General features: G+C 36.3%; 1 protein-coding gene across 4 annotated transcripts in view; it reads left to right on the top strand.

Annotated features, from left to right (window-relative positions):
* Window positions 1–17,083, top strand: part of LOC136029294 (uncharacterized) — a 49,210-nt gene that overhangs the window by 26,681 nt on the left and 5,446 nt on the right. For 3 of the 4 annotated variants that reach the window (XM_065707553.1, XM_065707555.1, XM_065707554.1), the window contains exon 2: window positions 6,787–6,919. In XM_065707553.1, the coding sequence (XP_065563625.1) occupies window positions 6,787–6,919 (133 nt within the window). Of the gene's footprint in view, window positions 1–744; window positions 899–6,786; window positions 6,920–17,083 lie in introns of those variants that run through there. The other variant, XM_065707552.1, reaches the window with a different exon arrangement.

The following is a 17,083-nucleotide window of genomic DNA, read 5'->3' as shown; positions in this document are numbered from 1 at the left end:
AAGACGAAAAATCTTACTCACACCACTAGGATTTCCTACGAAAAATATTACTAGGGTGAGAAATATTACTAAAACACATAAAATGCAAAGAGCGTTAAACATTTTCATGAGACAAGAATAAATTGAGATGAAGGAAAGCGTTCTAAATACCGTGGCTTTTAATTAAACACTGTTTACCGGACCTTAAAATAGCAATTGCTACAGGCAATGTCTGTTTTTCATAGAAAATATTGTTAATTCCTTTTTGAAAATAATAATTAACCTGAACACAATAATGTTTGCTTCAAAAATATGGTTCATTTCAAAGTAGAAACACGAAAAAAGCCAATTTTACTAAATATTGACTAAACACCATCGCTTAAGGTTACAACAAACGTGAGACTAGGCACATACCATGACAGACCTTGAGGCCGAATTTAAACGTCAGAACCCCATATAGCCTAATAATTTTCCCAAGTTAAAATCTAACTTTCCTTTTTTGGGTGGGGAAGGGTTGTGTGAATTTTTGATAACCCTCTGTGTTCAAAACAAATTTCGCACACGTCGGTAAAAGAGAGAGGATCAGAACGTTCTATCATAAACTTGTCAAATTTCATAGTGGTAGTGCTTATGACGTAGACAATAGACAAAAATACTGAAGCAGACAAAACAGTCTTAAATCCACAAACCTGGTTGCTGACCTTTGCAATAAATAAGGTACGAGGTCACCAGATTTTATACCTTTACATCAAAAATACCGTTACACGCAAGGTTCTTGGCTAAAGGCGAAATGATGTTTGGGATTGGATAGACTTGCTCCAGAGCAATACTTTGCAAGAGGCAAAAGAGGTGTACTCTTAATTGCGTAAGTGTACAAAGTTCACCAGATCCGGTCAACGAAATGGATCTTAATAAATTCGTAAGTTATTTTTGTTGCAATAAATACACACACACACATATATATATATATATATATATATATATATATATATATATATATATATATATATATATATATATATATATATATATATATATATATATATATATATATATATATATATATATATTCAAAAATATGTTCTTCTTAAACGATTACTCGGACCTTTAAAAGAGTATTTGGACTCATGATATGTCATATAATGTAGAGCTTTAATTTGTTTAAAATAGGCAGTAAAATGGTCACCATTTGCTCACCAAAATCCAAAACTTAAATTAATAATTTTTGCACTTCTCATACATTTACTTTCTATTATACAAATCAAACCCAAAAAACCAAAACAGACATCCAAAAAAAGTAATGATATCAATTTTTTCACCTCATGCAATAGCAAGACTCGAAAACAAATATTTGACAGTAAAGAGAAGTAAATATTCTGCTTTTCAGCCCTATTGTGACAGCAAAATCCTGAAATGTCATTTCAACAGCATAAAGAAGTTATGATTTTTAATTTCCCCTCCCTGTTAATACGAATTGAAGATTTTCGCCTACCAGTTGCCTTTTTTGGTAATACGGACAGATTCCCTTGATAAACCTTAAATACTTTTTGGCAGTATCCTGTCATAACAGGATAGCACCTCAGTGCAATAGCAAGACTCGAAAACAAAGAGAAAGTAAATATTAGTAAAGAGAAGTAAATATTTTGCTTTTCAGCCCTATTGTGACAGCAAAATCGTGAAATGTCATTTCAACAGCATAAAGAAGTTATGATTTTTAATTTCCCCTCCCTGTTAATACGAAATGAAGATTTTCGCCTACCAGTTGCCTTTTTTGGTAATACGGACAAATTCCCTTGATAAACCTTAAATACTTTTTGGCAGTATCCTGTCATTAGTAAAATTTAACAGAGACCGCACAAAGTAACCAAAACTTTGTTTCAAACTTGTTTGCAAAAAGAAACAGGCTTAATAATTAAAAACTTATTAAAAACTCAACTATAGAAAACCAATTACAAAAACGTAACTTTCGTCCCAACCCAAACCAGAGCAAGGGGTCCCAATCACAAATCTACCACTGCTTCAGGGGAGCACACCCCCCGCACCCCCTTGGATATACCACTGAGAAAGATATTAATTTCACATTTCTGATGCATTTTTAACGGTTTTTGTGTCCCCCCAAACGAAATCCTGGTAATGGACCTAGGGATTAATATTATTGTTATTATTATTATTATTATTATTATTATTATTATTATTATTATTATTATTATTATTATTATTATTATTATTATTATTATTATTATTATTATTATTAAGAATTATTATTACTATTATTAAGAAGAATTGGTAGATCTTTGTGTAGGGAGGAGGGGAGTAAGATACCCAAACGAGTATATTTCAATGACCTAATCCTCTAAGCCACATCGATTCTTTCAGATGAAAACTAAATGATTGTTTGTGACTTGTTGTCTAGTTCTTCTTAGTCCCCACGAATAATTTCAGTCTACACCTTTATTATTAGTGTTGAGGCGTAAGGGAGTAGTAGTGTCCTAGTACTGATCAAGTTCATTCAGATTATTTTTGATGAAATGGTATACAAAAATTGAATTGCGTTTTTTTTTTTAATGTTAAGATACTTATGGTGTATAAATTCCTCTTTTTTTCATTTTCCTTAGTACTTCTCAACTAAACTAAAAAATACAACTCAAATAAACTCTCAAATTCGGAAAACCCTATTTTCTGCGAGGGGAGAGGGTATTTTCCAGGGGGTTTTTTCCTAGGGGGTATTTTCCGATTGTGGGTTTTTTCGGGGGCTATTTTTCAGGGAGGAGGTGTTTCCGGGGGAAGTATATTCCGAGGGGATGGGTTATTTTCTGGGGGAGTAAACGCCTAGTGACATATTGTATACATCTGTTTAAATACATTGGAACATTGTATGTAGATAGGAAAAGGGAAATCTTACCATTTAAAATTGCTGAAAACCAAAATCCACTTGCCACCCTCCCCCAGCAAATTTTCTATCAGAACTCATGATGACTCGCTTTGCGTTTTCCACCATTGTCCCGGTTAGCAAGTTAACATCTTTTTTTGTACTAGTCACATTAGGAAGGGCATTATTATCCCATTCCCTAGCACCAATAGCAAAGGCGTAGACAAAAACACTCCCAGGAATCAAGAGGGAGTAGGATTCAATTTCTACCACCTCCCCTTTCCCCAAAATTAATTCTATATTTCAAACAGTTCGTGGTAACGAACTGTAGTAAGGAGCGACCCGGCTCAATAGTAACCAAAACTCTAAAAAATGGAATTTTGATACCAATAGCTATATCAAAAGAATCGCATTTTAATGCTGGTTTTAAATATATAAGTTTCATCAAGTTTAGTCTTACCCATCAAAAGTTACGAGCCTGAGAAAATTTGCGTTATTTTAGAAAATAGGGGGAAACACCCCCTAAAAGTCATAGAATATTAACGAAAATCACACCATCAAATTCAGCGTATCAGAGAACCCTATTGTAGAAGTTTCGAGCTCCTATCTACAAAAATATGGAATTTTGCATTTTTTGCCAGAAGGCAGATCACGGATGCGTGTTTATTTGTTTTTTTGTTTTTTGTTTTTTTTTCCCAGGGGTGATCGTATCGACCCAGTTGTCCTAGAATGTTCCAAGAGGGCTCATTCTAACGGAAATGAAAAGTTCTAGTGCCCTTTTTAAGTGACCAAAAAAATTGGAGGGCACCTAGGCCCCCTCCCACGCTAATTATTTTCCCATAGTCAACGGATCAAAATTCTGAGATAGCCATTTTATTCAGCGTAGTCGAAAAACCTTATAACTATGTCTTTGGGGACGACTTACTCCCCCACAGTCCCCGTGGGAGGTGCAACAAGTTACAAACTTTGACCTGTGCTTACATATAGTAATGGTTATTGGGAAGTATACAGGCGTTTTCAGGAGGATTTTTTTGGTTGGGGGGAGGGGTTGAGAAGAGGGGGATATGCTGGGGGAACTTTCCATCGAGAATTTGTCATGGGAGAAGAAAACTTCCATGAAGGGAGAGCAGGATTTACTAGCATTATTTAAAAAAAATTAAAAAATAAATGTGAAAAAGCTTTTTCTGCTGGAAGTAAGGAACAGCAATAAAACTTAAAACAAACAGAAATTATTACCCATATAAGGGGCTCACCTCCTTATGATACCTAGCTCTTTACGCTAAAGTATTTTTAATAATTTCAACTATTTATTCTACGGCTTTTGTGATTCAGGGGTCATTCTTAATGAATTGGGATAAAATTTAAGCTTTAGTGTAAAGAGCGAGGTACTGACGATGGGGCGAATCCCCTCATATATGTAATAAAAACATGAGAATACAAAAGTTCTTTACGTAAGCTAATTTATAAGTTACGTAAATCTTTTACCAATAAAAAGATTCGTAAAAAATTAAAAGTTCTAGTTGCCTTTTTAATTAACCAAAAAATCGGAGGGCAACTAGGCTTCGCCCCCGCTCTTTTTTTCTCAAAATCATTCGATCAAAATTATGAGAAAGCCATTTAGCCCCCCCCAAAAAATATGCAATTTTCATTTTGATTATTTCTCTGCGGAGAGCCAAAATCAAAACATGCATTGATTCAAAAACGTTCAGAAATTAAATAAAAAAAAACGAGTTTTTTTAACTGAAAGTAAGGAGTGACATTAAAACTTAAAACGCACAGAAATTACTTCGTATATGAAAGAGGCTGCTTCCACATCAACGCCCCGCTCTTTACGCTAAAGTTTTTTACTGTTTTAAAAAGAAGAATTGAGAGAAAGAGTCAAACTTGAAATTACATAAAAAGTTTCATAAAATATGAAATTTACTCCGTATATGAAATGGGTTGTCCCCTCCGCAATCCCTCGCTCTTTACGCTAAAGTTTGACTCTTTGCCACAATTCTGCTTTTTAATACAGTTAAAAGCTTTAGCGTAAAGAGCGAGGGATTGTGGAGGGGACAACCCATTTCATATACGGAGTAAATTTCATATTTTATGAAACTTTTTATGTAATTTCAAGTTTGACTCTTTCTCTCAATTCTTCTTTTTAAAACAGTAAAAAACTTTAGCGTAAAGAGCGGGGCGTTGATGTGGAAGCAGCCTCTTTCATATACGAAGTAATTTCTGTGCGTTTTAAGTTTTAATGTCGCTCCTTACTTTCAGGTAAAAAAACTCGTTTTTTTTATTTATATCTGAAAGATCAATGAAAGTTAGGTATTAGAGTGTTCACTTTGAGGAATCTCCCCCCCCCCGCCTACAAAATGACCTCATTCACAATAGTTTATGCACACTTGGATATATCTGCAGATTCCCTTGATAAACCTTAAATACTTTTTGGCAGTATCCTGTCATTAGTACAATTTAACAGAGACCGCACAAAGTAACCAAAACTTTGTTTCAAACTTGTTTGCAAAAAGAAATAGGCTTAATAATTAAAAACTTATTAAAAACTCAACTATAGAAAACCAATTACAAAAACGTAACTTTCGTCCCAACCCAAACCAGAGCAAGGGGTCCCAATCACAAATCTACCACTGCTTCAGGGGGGGCATACCCCCGCGCCAAAATGACCTCATTCACAATAGTTTATGCACATAAATGTTTATGCGCATAAAATTTTATAAAATGCAAAGCAAATCAGTTTAGTGAAACGAACCTTTAAAATAGATGTCATATACTTTTTTCTATGATAAAAAGGAAGGTATTACCCGACAGCACCCTTATTTAGGGCTATTCTAAATAAAGAAAGATAAGAGAAAATAACTCCTACCCTCTCCCCAAATCCTCGTTCTATATTAATCTGAAAGATCAGGGAAAGTCAGACAATTAGGGCATTGAAATGTGGTTTTTAGTCAAATACTAATAGAAATCAAGAGAAGTTAAATATCAGTGTTTACCTCCCACTCCCCCTTTGCCCTTTTTTTAGAACTGATCCTGCATTTACCTGAAGGCTCAATGAAGGGAGGAAATGTTTGTTTGACTTGTAAAAACGTAAAAAAAATGCATTAAAATACATTTTTATACGTTTTCCAAAGTTTTGTATACCTCCCCTGGAAAAGTCCTGAATACGGACTAAAATTCTTTTGTGAGTAACAACTCATTCGGCAGCAACTGGTAAAAAAAAGTAGGCTAAATCTTATAAAAGAGCACTGAACTTTCAATTTCCAATCAAATGAGACCCCTTTAAAGTTTATTCAACCAGCATTCCCATAAGGACCTTATATCCTAACAATGGGTAACTCGCGTAGCTTACCACCCTTGCCCCGGGGCTGGAAGGGGGGTTGTCAAATCTAGGAGCACAGTTATTTGACCTTAGGACTGCTTTGAGCAAAATGTTTATACCAAAATTTTGATAAGATGCGTTTGGGGAAAAAATAGTGTGACGGGTGGCTTGTTGCCCTCCAATCACTTTTGACTCGTAAAATCCCCTGCTAAATATGATTAAACTACTCGTGTGAAATTGAAAATTAATATAGCTCAATTGAAAGGTTCTTGGGATGAATAGCATGCTTAGATAATTTCGATAAGCCTAAATCGTACTAGTTTTAATCGTTGATAATTCTAAATCGTACTAGTTCAAAGAAGAAAAGAAATGTCATTTCTTTTCTTCTCCTATTCTTAACCTGATAAGATTATGCAGTAAGAATTTTGTAAAATTAAAGTTATTTGTATATATCAGGGAAATAAGGCCTTAAAATCATAGTTACTTTTGGGAAATGGGGCAATAACAAAGGTGGCTACATGCCCAGTTACTTATTCCACACAAAGTAATTTAGGTATTTTAACTTGCAAGTCACCGGTTACTATAGAACTTGCTTATCGCCTTAATCGTATACTTCCAGGTTTTTGTGATGCTTGGAATAGCACTGCATCAGTGTGCTACAGCGTCTCCTCTATCTTTCCTTCAGCTGGTAAAGGCTCACCTCAATAAGAAGAAAGGATTAGCAGGTCTTGCCGGGCTCGCAGGACTCGCAGGTATTGTAATGTCTTATTTTATTAGGGCTGTAATTCTGTATTGCACTAGCAAGCACGGTAGGATAGTGAATGATAATTTTTTCTGATGTTTTTGGGGAAGCCTCATTAAAGATTGAGAACTAACATCTTTAAATGTCGCCTTTGCCTGTTTAATTAATAAACCTCACTCCCAGAGAAAAAAAATCTTTTAGCCTTCTCCACCACCTATAAGGTCAAAATGCATATATCTGTCTGGTAGAGTTTCAATGTTTAGTCCATGTCCATACCAAACACGGAGTAGGAAAGAAGTCTGCAAAGCTTCCAAGAAATCTATGATCTGAGTAACTTTTCTACATTTAATGTAAAATCTTGATTTGTTCCCACATAACTCAATCACCGTCCTTTCAACCACCATAACTTAACCACCAAACACCTCAACCCCTTCAACTCAACTACCTCATAACTCAAATACATTAAATTCAATCACCAAACAGCTCAACCACCCTCAACTCAACTATCTAAAATTCAACCACCAAATATCTCAACCACTGCGTATTTCAATCCCCACATATCTCAACAACCATCAACTTAATCACCACATAGCTCAGATCTGTTTCAACTTTTGTCTGGTTAAGGATTTTTAATATATTCTTTTAAAAAGGAGCAAAAAACAGACAATTGCAGTTAGTGCAAGTTTTCTGAAGAGCAAAACTTGGTTCTAAGAGGGAAAAACTCGAGTCAAGAGAGCAAAATGTGTTTGGGCACTTCGATTTTTTTTTTGCTGTTTTTTATAAAATTCTTAAAAATTATTTATGTTTCTATTTTCTAAATTTATTTAAGCTTCGGTCTGACCACAAGCACTGGGGGACACACAGGCACTGGGATAAAAGGGTGATATATTCCTAAAGTCAACAATACTCTCCTTGGGGGAAAATCCACAAAAAGTTAATGGAAAAATACGTCTTTGTATATAATTTTACATTCAAAGCATCTTTTTACCCTTGCATATGAGCAATTGCTTTCAAGTATCTCATTTTTTTTCTTCCTGAGGATATGTTTGAATGCGTCTTGAAAGTCATTAAGCAAGTATTTTATATTTTGAATCTTTCTGACCCTGCTGTTGAGCAACCTATGATGCCACCATACGTTGAATAGCAATGTCACACGTTGATTCATCAAAGAGCTTCCAAAGACTTGGATGATCGCAGCGAAACATCCTATTAAGGGCATTGTGGAAACCCTCCGTGGTATTTGTAGTTTTCGCCACAAAATTCAGCGTGCTTTCAGTGTGGTTCCAGCAGACTGGTAAAAATTTTAGCAATGCAACCCCCTGGTTTGGAAATTGAATGCCAAGTACGTAGGTATCATTGAAGTAACTCAAGACAGAATCGTAATTATCAACTTGGAGGAAATGGCCACAGAGTTCATCGAACTCTCATTTACAATAATAGAACAAAAATTACAAATTAGAACAAAAGCTAAGGCTAAGATACTTTTGACGAGGATATTAAAATTGTCGTAATTTTCCAACACTTACTTGAGGCCCGACTATTGAACTTTTCTTATGATAGTCTGTTAAAATTGAAAGAAACATCCCGACAACGTAGATTTTGGAAATTTAACTCGAAAAGCATTTATAGCTGCTTTTTCAAAATGTGTCAGAATTCTAGAATAAAATTTTTTAATTTAAAAAAAAGTGTTAACAGCCACCCCAAGAAGTAAAACACTTGTCCAAGGGGGTGGCAAAAATACGCGAAAAATAATACAGGACTAAATAAATAATAAAACAAATAGTAAAAATCACACATCCTCATCGGCAGCACAAACCTCACAACAAAATGAACTCAAGTTTACTATTAATTAAATAAAAAAGAAACAAGTTTTTTAAATGAAAGTAAGGAGCGATCTTAAAACTTAAAACGAACAGAAATTACTCTATATATGAAAGGGGCTTTTCCTTCTCAACGCCCAGCTCTTTACGCTAAAGTTTGACTCTTTCTCTTAACTCTACATTTTAAAACAGTAAAAAACTTTAGCGTAAAGAGCGGGGCGTTGAGAAGGAAAAGCCCCTTTCATATATGGAGTAATTTCTGTTCGTTTTAAGTTTTAAGGTCGCTCCTTACTTTCATTTAAAAAACTTGTTTCTTTAAATTTAATTTCTGAACGTTTTTGAATTAATGCATGTTTTGATTTTGGTTCTCCGCAGAGGAATAATTAAAACAAAATTTGTATATTTATTTTTTTGGCTAAATGGCTTTCTCATAATTTTGATCGAATGATTTTGAGAAAAAAAGAGCGGGGGAGGAAGCCTAGTTGCCCTCCAATTTTCGGCTAATTAAAAAGGCAACTAAAACTTTTAGTTTTTTACGAATCTTTTTATAAGTAAAAGATATACGTAACTTATAAATTAGCTTACGTAAAGAACTTTTGTATTCTCATGTTTTTATTACATATATGAGGGGGTTCGCCCCCTCGTCAGTACCTCGCTCTTTACACTAAAGCTTAAATTGTGTCCCAATTCATTAAGAATGACCCCTGAATCACAAAAGCCGCAGAATAAATAGTTGAAATTACTAAAAATACTTTAGCGTAAAGAGCGAGGTATTAGGAGGAGGTGAGCCCCTCATATGGGTAATAATTTCTGTTCGTGTTAAGTTTTAATGCTGCTGCTTACTTCCAGCTGAAAAAAAATCTTTTTCATATTTATTTTTTCATTGTTTTTTTTAGTAATGCTAGTATATCCTGAGCTCCCTTCATGGGAATTTTCTTCCCCCATGACAAATTCCTCGATGGAAAGTTCCCCCAGCATATCCCCCTCTTCTCAACCCTTGCCTCCAACCGGAAAATCCTCCTGAAAACGCCTGTACACTTCCTAATAAGCATTACGATATGTAAGCACTGGTCAAAATTTGTAACTTGTAGCCCCTCCCACGGGGACTGTGAGGGAGTAAGTCGTCCCCAAAGACATAGTTATAAGGTTTTTAGACTACGTTGAATAAAATGGCTATCTCAGAATTTTGATCCGTTAACTTTGGGAAAATAATTAGCGTGGGAGGGGGACTGGATGCCCTCCAATTTTTTTAGTCACTTAAAAAGGGCACTAGAACTTTCCATTTTCGTTAGAAAGAGCTCTCTCGCAACATTCTAGGACAACTGGGTCGATACGATCACCCCTGGGAAAAAAACAAAACAAAAAAACAAACAAATAAACACGCATCCGTGATCTGCCTTCTGGCAAAAAATATAAAATTCCACATTTTTGTAGATATGAGCTTGAAACTTCTACAGTGAGGTTCTCTGATACGCTGAATCTGATGGTGTGATTTTCGTTAAGATTCTATGACTTTTAGGGGGTGTTTCCCTCTATTTTCTAAATAACGCAAATTTTCTCAGGCTCTTAACTTTTAATGGGTAAGACTAAACTTGATGAAACTTATGTATTTAAAATCAGCATTAAAATGCAATTCTTTTGATGTAGCTATTGGTACAAAAATTCCATTTTTTAGAGTTTTGGTTACTATTGAGCCGGGTCGCTCCTTACTACAGTTCTTTACCACGAACTGTTTGATATCATACCCAAAATGGTCATGATAAATTACTCAATTGAACTTTTGAATTCCGACCAGGACCAGCACTACAGAAAAATAAGATGTAAGGAATCACAATCATTCCAATTTCTGTACTTAATAAACTTCGATAATGTGCAACCTATAGGTCATATCAATGCAATATCGACGTAATCAAACAGTTCGTGGTAAAAGTAAAGAGTGACGCAGCTCAATAGTAACCGAAACTCTAAGCAACAAATTTTGATATAAATAGATATACCAAAAGAACTTACTTATTATGCTGATTCCAAATATATAAGATTCATTAAGTTTAGTGTTGCCCATTAAAAACTACGAGCCTGAGAAAATTTGATTGGTTTTTGAAAATAGGGGGAGGGGAAACACCTCCTAAAACTAAAAAAAATGTGAATAAAAATCACACCATAAGACTCAGCGTATCCAAGAACTCTATTGTAGAAGTTTCAAGCTCCCATCTGCAAAAAAGCGGAATTTTGCTTTTTGTTTTTTCTTTTCTTTTGCCAGGAGAAAGATCGCAGATGCATATTTATTGGTTTGTTTTGTGTTTTTTCCCAGGGGTTATTACACCAAACCAATATCTCTAGAGTATCGTGAAAGGGCTCATTCGAATAGAAATTAAAAGTTCTAGCGTCCTTTTTAGTTCACAAAAATGACTAGAGGGCAGCTAACGCTCCTACCATCCCCTATTTTCCTCAAAGTAGCCCAATCAAAATTTTGAGATGGTCATTTTGTTCAGCATAGTTGAAGAGTATCTATGACTTCGGGAACAACTTCACCTCCCAAAGCCCATTGGGAAAGGTATGTAATTCATGAAATTTGTCCGTTGTTTGCGTATAGTATTTTAAATATTTGTGGGGAAACTTTTCCACGGAGGAGGGGATTTCTGTCATAATTTTAAAAACAATCAGACATGGATCTTTTTCAAATAAAAGTGTGATAAGAAAAATTTTTCCCTCAGAATTGTCCGCAATAAAAATATCAACTATAATGGAATTGTCTGTGGGGAATTTTCCTGAAAGCTGGGAGAAGGTATTTTACGCGGGGAGAAATTTCCAAGGAGGGATTTTTCATGGGGGAAAGAAGTTTTTCATGGTGGAGAGCAGGATTTCACGGTATTATTTAAAAAGGATCAGAAATTAAATTAAAAGTTTTTTTCAACTGAAAGCAAGGAGCAATATCAAAATTAAAAACGAACAGAAATTATTAAGTATATGAGGGGGTCCCCTCCTCAATACCTTGCTCTTTGTGCTAAAGTTTTACTTTTTATTCCAATTCTTTAAGAGTGACTCCTGAAACACAAGAACCGTTTAATTTGAATAATTGGCTTTTTAAAAAGTTCTAAAAAAATTTAACGTAAAGAGTAAAGTATTGATGAGGGGGCAACCCCCTCAAATACGTGATAATTTATGTCCTTTTTAAGTTTTGATGTTGCGCATTACTTTCAGTCGAAGAAAACTTTTTAGTTTTAAATTTAATTTTCAAATAAGTCGACAAAAACTTGACTTTTAACTTTGTAATAAGCTCAGTTTTAACCTTGGATATTTCTTTTGGATAGATAAAAAAAAAATTTTAACCAAAGTAAGGAGCAATATTAAAACTTAAAAGAGTAGAAATTATTACGTTTATGAAGAGGATTGCCTCCTCCTCAAAACTTCTCTCTTCCCGCTAAAGTTTGTTAGTACTTTTAAAAATAGTTTTTTATTGATCTAATTAAACAACTCTTTTGTTTAAGGAGCCGTTCCTAAAGAACTGGGACAAAGTTTAAACTTTAGTGTAATAACTGAGGTGCTGAGGAGGAGGCCATCCTATTCATATACGTAATAATATCTGTTCGTTTTACGTTTTAGTGTTGCTCCTTACTTTCAGTTGAAAAAACCTTGTTTTTTTTATTTAATTTCTTATTATTTTTTATATAATCCCAGGAAATATGGCTCTACCTCCGCACAAATACCCTCCGCATGTTCATATCCTCTAGATAATTCAATCCCGGTGGAAATTTACCCAGGACAATTATCCTTAACAACTCCACGCGTAAAACTGAGACAAAAAAGAGAAAGCAAGACATGCAAGAAATTTTTTTATAGAAATTCTTACAAATTCCACTGAGTAATTTCTGCTGAAAAGTTCAATCCCTGGAAACTTCCCTCCTCATGGAAAATTCTCCCGTTGAAAACCCTGAACGGAAAATTCACCCCCCCCCCTAACCTAAAATGTATACATGCTTATGCTTCCCAATAACCTAAAGACATTTCCCCTAGGATTGTGGGGGTTCATATTTTATATCCAACGGCGTAGTTATCGGGTCTTTCAACTATGATAAACAAAATGGCTGTCTCAAAATTTTGATCAAACAATTTTGGGGGAAAAGGGGTGGGGAGGGGGCCTAGCTCTGCTCCAATCTTTTAAGTCACTTAAAAGTGGCAATAGAGCTTCTAATTCCCATTAGAATAAGCCTGCTCACGCTATTCTAGGACCAATGGGTCGATACGATCACCCCCGGAAAAAAAAACAAATAAACATCCATCCCTGATCTTTCTTCCAGCAAAAAATACAAAATTCCACATTTTTGCAAATAGGAGCTTGAAATCACTATAGTTGGGTTTTCTGATACGCTGAATCTGATGATGTGATTTTCATTAAGATTCTATACCTTTTAGGGGGTGATTCCCGCTTTATCGAAAATCACGTGAATTTTCTCAGGCTCGTAGCCGTTAACTGGTAAAAGTAAACCTAATACAACTTATATATTTGAAATCAGCATAATAAGCATAATCTTATATCTTATATACTAAGTCCATTCTTTTCATATTTCTGTTGGTATCAAAATTGCGTTTTTTAGAGTTTCGATTACTATTGAGCTGGGCCGGTCCTTACTTATAGTTCGTTAACACTAACCGTTTGATATTAATATTAACAAACAACTTACCAATAGCCCATCTTATAGGTTTTTTACGATGAAAAGTATAGCGATAGTTATAAATACTGACGTCAATTTTCTTTATTTTCTCTTCTTATCTTCTTTTATATTTTCTTCTTAATATAATTCTTTTATAAATTACTAGAAATTGGTTAAATAAATAGAAATAATTATTTTGCTATACTCAATTTATGTTTTTGACACATTAATATCCGTAATAAAAAGCACACAAAGCAGTAATTGTTGCAATTATTGTCAAATATCTTGTTAATATTTCTTGTAGAGGATAGAGGCGGTCGAAAATGTCACTTTTTAAACTTGTATCTGTTTCTAAGGTTAAGAAAGTTAAATCCCGCCTCTTTTTCTATCTGAAGGGCCTCTCAAGTTGACTTTCTGTCGTCTTTCTTACAATTAAAGCCTGAATATTTTTATACGGTAATAAAATAAGCACATAACTAATCCACAAACTGACCATCAGCTATGCACATTCTACAAGCATAAATGAGCCCAGAGTATACATAAGGCCACAAACAAAGCCCATGACTTTAACTAACTAAGTACAAAAGATTACATAAAAAAATAATTGTTGACATTTGAGTTAAACCCAAGATTCACTGGTGAGAAGCCAGACCTTCAAACGCTGGATGTACAGACACACCTGACAATCTTTTCATGTCATTCTTATTGTAAACTTTACCGTTTCGTACGATTCAACCCTCTGTAATCTTTCTTACTATTAAACCCGGGATTTCTTTTTACCGAAAATAAATATATATTTATATATATATATCTATATATATATATATATATATATATATATATATATATATATATATATATATATATATATATATATATATATATATATATATATATATATATATATATATATATATATATATATGTATATACTTACTTACTTACTTACTTAAGTCCCGTCCATCCTCGCGGAACGTTTTGGGGCCACTTCTTTTGACAGGGCGTGAACTAGGGCTCGGTACGTTGTTCTATCGTGTGCAGTTCGAGTCAACTCAACGATGCGCTTTCGGTCAAAGTTTTCAATCCACCTCTTGCTAGGTGTTCCTCGTGGTCGAGATCCGTACATGGTTCCTTCGAGGGAGATTTTTGGTAAACGGTCGTGGTCCATTCTCTTGACATGCCCGAGCCATCGCAGTTGTTGTCGTTTGATTTTATTTAGGATTGTGTCGGGGGACTTCAGCCGTCTTCGCACCTCCTCATTGGTCACATGTTCAGTGTAGGTGATTCTTGCGATGCGACGGAGACATCTCATCTCGAATACCAGTAGGTTGCGCTCATTTTCGATCTTCAAGGTCCAGGTCTCACACCCATATATAGCAATTGGCACAATCAGGCTGTTGAAAAGTTGGACTTTCAGCTGGTTCGACAGGTTTCGGCATTTCCAGATATTTGTGAGCCTTTTAAAACTGGAGCTAGCAAGAGCTAGGCGGCGTTTGATGTCGGAGGTGTGACAATTGTCCGCTGTGAGGAGACTGCCCAGGTAGACGAATTGGTCGACCGTTTCAACTGGCTGGCCGTCAATCATTATGGAAGGAGTAGCTGCTTGTTTTTGGCGTGACGTGACCATAACTTTCGTTTTTTTGGCGTTAATTTGCACCCCAAAAGTTTTTGTGGCTTCGTTGAGATAGTCTGCTTGTCTTTGGATATCAGCAGCCGTTGTAGAGAGCTGGTCAATTTCGTCAGCATAGGCGAGCTTGTTTACTAGGACTCCACCTATTTTGGCTCCATGTTCGTCTGGTATCAGTGACAGTATGGCATGAAGAAACAGGTTGAACAGGTGGGGCGACAGAATACATCCTTGCAAAACTCCCGAGGATGTTGAGAATTCATCAGAGAGTTCATCAGTGGTGAGTATCCGGCTTCTGGATTGGCTTTATATATTCTCAATAATCGTGAAGATTTGGTCGGGGATACCGTAATGTCTTAGGATGTGCCACAGACCTTTCCTCCAGATTAAATCGAAGGCTTGCTGAAAGTCAATAAAGAGATGATATAGGTCTCTGTTGAACTCGACAAAGCGTTCCATGAGCTGGCGAACGGTGAAGATTTGGTCAATGGTCGATCGTTCAGGTCGGAAGCCAGCTTGGTATTCACCCAGAACGGAGGTTGTAATTGCTTGGATTCTACGTAGGAGAGTTTTGGTCAGTATTCTAGCTTGATGACTGGTCAAGCTGATCGGGCGGTAGTTCTCACACTCTCTTCTTGAGCCTTTTTTGTGGATTGGGACCACTGCTGCCTTACACCATAGCTGTGGGAGGTGGCCCGTTGACCATGCGGCTGACACAACTTTGTGGTACAATTCGACGACGTCCTCTGAGTCAATGTTAATTAGTTCAGCAGTGATACCGTCCGGTCCTGGGGCCTTCCCTCGTTTCAGAGATCTTATCGCTGCCTCAGTTTCTGATTTTAAGAGTGGTGGTGGAGGTTCTCGATCATTAATGGGGAAGGACTTTAGGATGCTGGGATCGGCAATGATCTGCGGATTTAATTTATCTTCAAAATATTCCTTCCATGGTTCGAGCTTCATTTTTACGTCGTTGATGGGATTTTTTTGTTTGTCTAGGATTGCTGTGGAGGTGGGATCTTTCCTGCTAGACAGTTCATGAACTGTTTTGAAGAGTTTCTGACTGTTTCCGTTCCTAATCTGGGTTTCGCATTCCTTGCATTTCTCGGTAACATGGTTACGCAAGGCCTTTCGGACTTCCCGTTCGATTCTCCTTTTGAGATATTTATAGGTGTCTCGGCTGCATGGGTCAGCTTTGTTGTTGCAGAGACGCTTTTGGTTACATAGTTGGATTATTTCTTCAGTAATCCATGGCTTTTCGTCTTTCGTTTTCCTCCCGAGGACATCATTTGCTGTCTCCAAAACTGCAGGAATTGCATGCTCAGTCAGTTGATCAATCTCTTCGATGGTAGTAAGAGAAAGGAATTTCTCCAGGATAGCTCGGAATTTTGACGATAGGTTGGTGGTATAGGCGCCTTTTTTTATGGGGTCGCGAAGCAGCTCTGTCCGGAATCTAGGGATTCTTGTCGTCTTAGGGAGTCGATTCAATCTTAGCTTGAGTTTGGACATGAGGAGTGAGTGATCTGAATCAAAGTCCGCACCAGGAAGGGATACCGTATCCATTATTGAGGACTTCCAGCGTTTAGATATCAGCACATAGTCTATCATGTTTTCAGTTACTCCGTCGGGGGATCTCCAGGTGACCTTACGGCGGTGTCTGTGTTTAAAGGCGGTGTTAGTTATATACAGTTCGTTTTCTCTACAGAAACTAATTAGCCTTTCACCTCTTCCGTTCAGTCTGCCGTGGCCATGCGGTCCCATTACATCTCTCCGATCAGTCTGATCGTTGCCCGTGATAGCGTTGAAGTCGCCCATGACGATGAGCATATCTTTCTTTGGTCGTCATAGGTTTGGGGTCGTCATAGGCCTATTATGATCGTCGGTTTCCCCGTACGCGGTAGCATGTTCGTCGGTTTCCCCGTACGCGGTAGCATGTTTGTCGGCTTCCCCGTACGCGGTAGTATGTTCAATATTACTTCCACTCACCATCATCGTCATCATCATCAAATTGCTAGGTTCGTCGGTTTCCCCGGACGCGGTAGTAATTCTGCTTTGATTTATAGAGCCCTTAATTCATT

This window comes from Artemia franciscana, chromosome 7 (genome assembly GCF_032884065.1).
Source record: "Artemia franciscana chromosome 7, ASM3288406v1, whole genome shotgun sequence".
Lineage (NCBI taxonomy): Eukaryota > Metazoa > Arthropoda > Branchiopoda > Anostraca > Artemiidae > Artemia > Artemia franciscana.
This window is presented reverse-complemented; position numbering and strand designations above follow the sequence as displayed.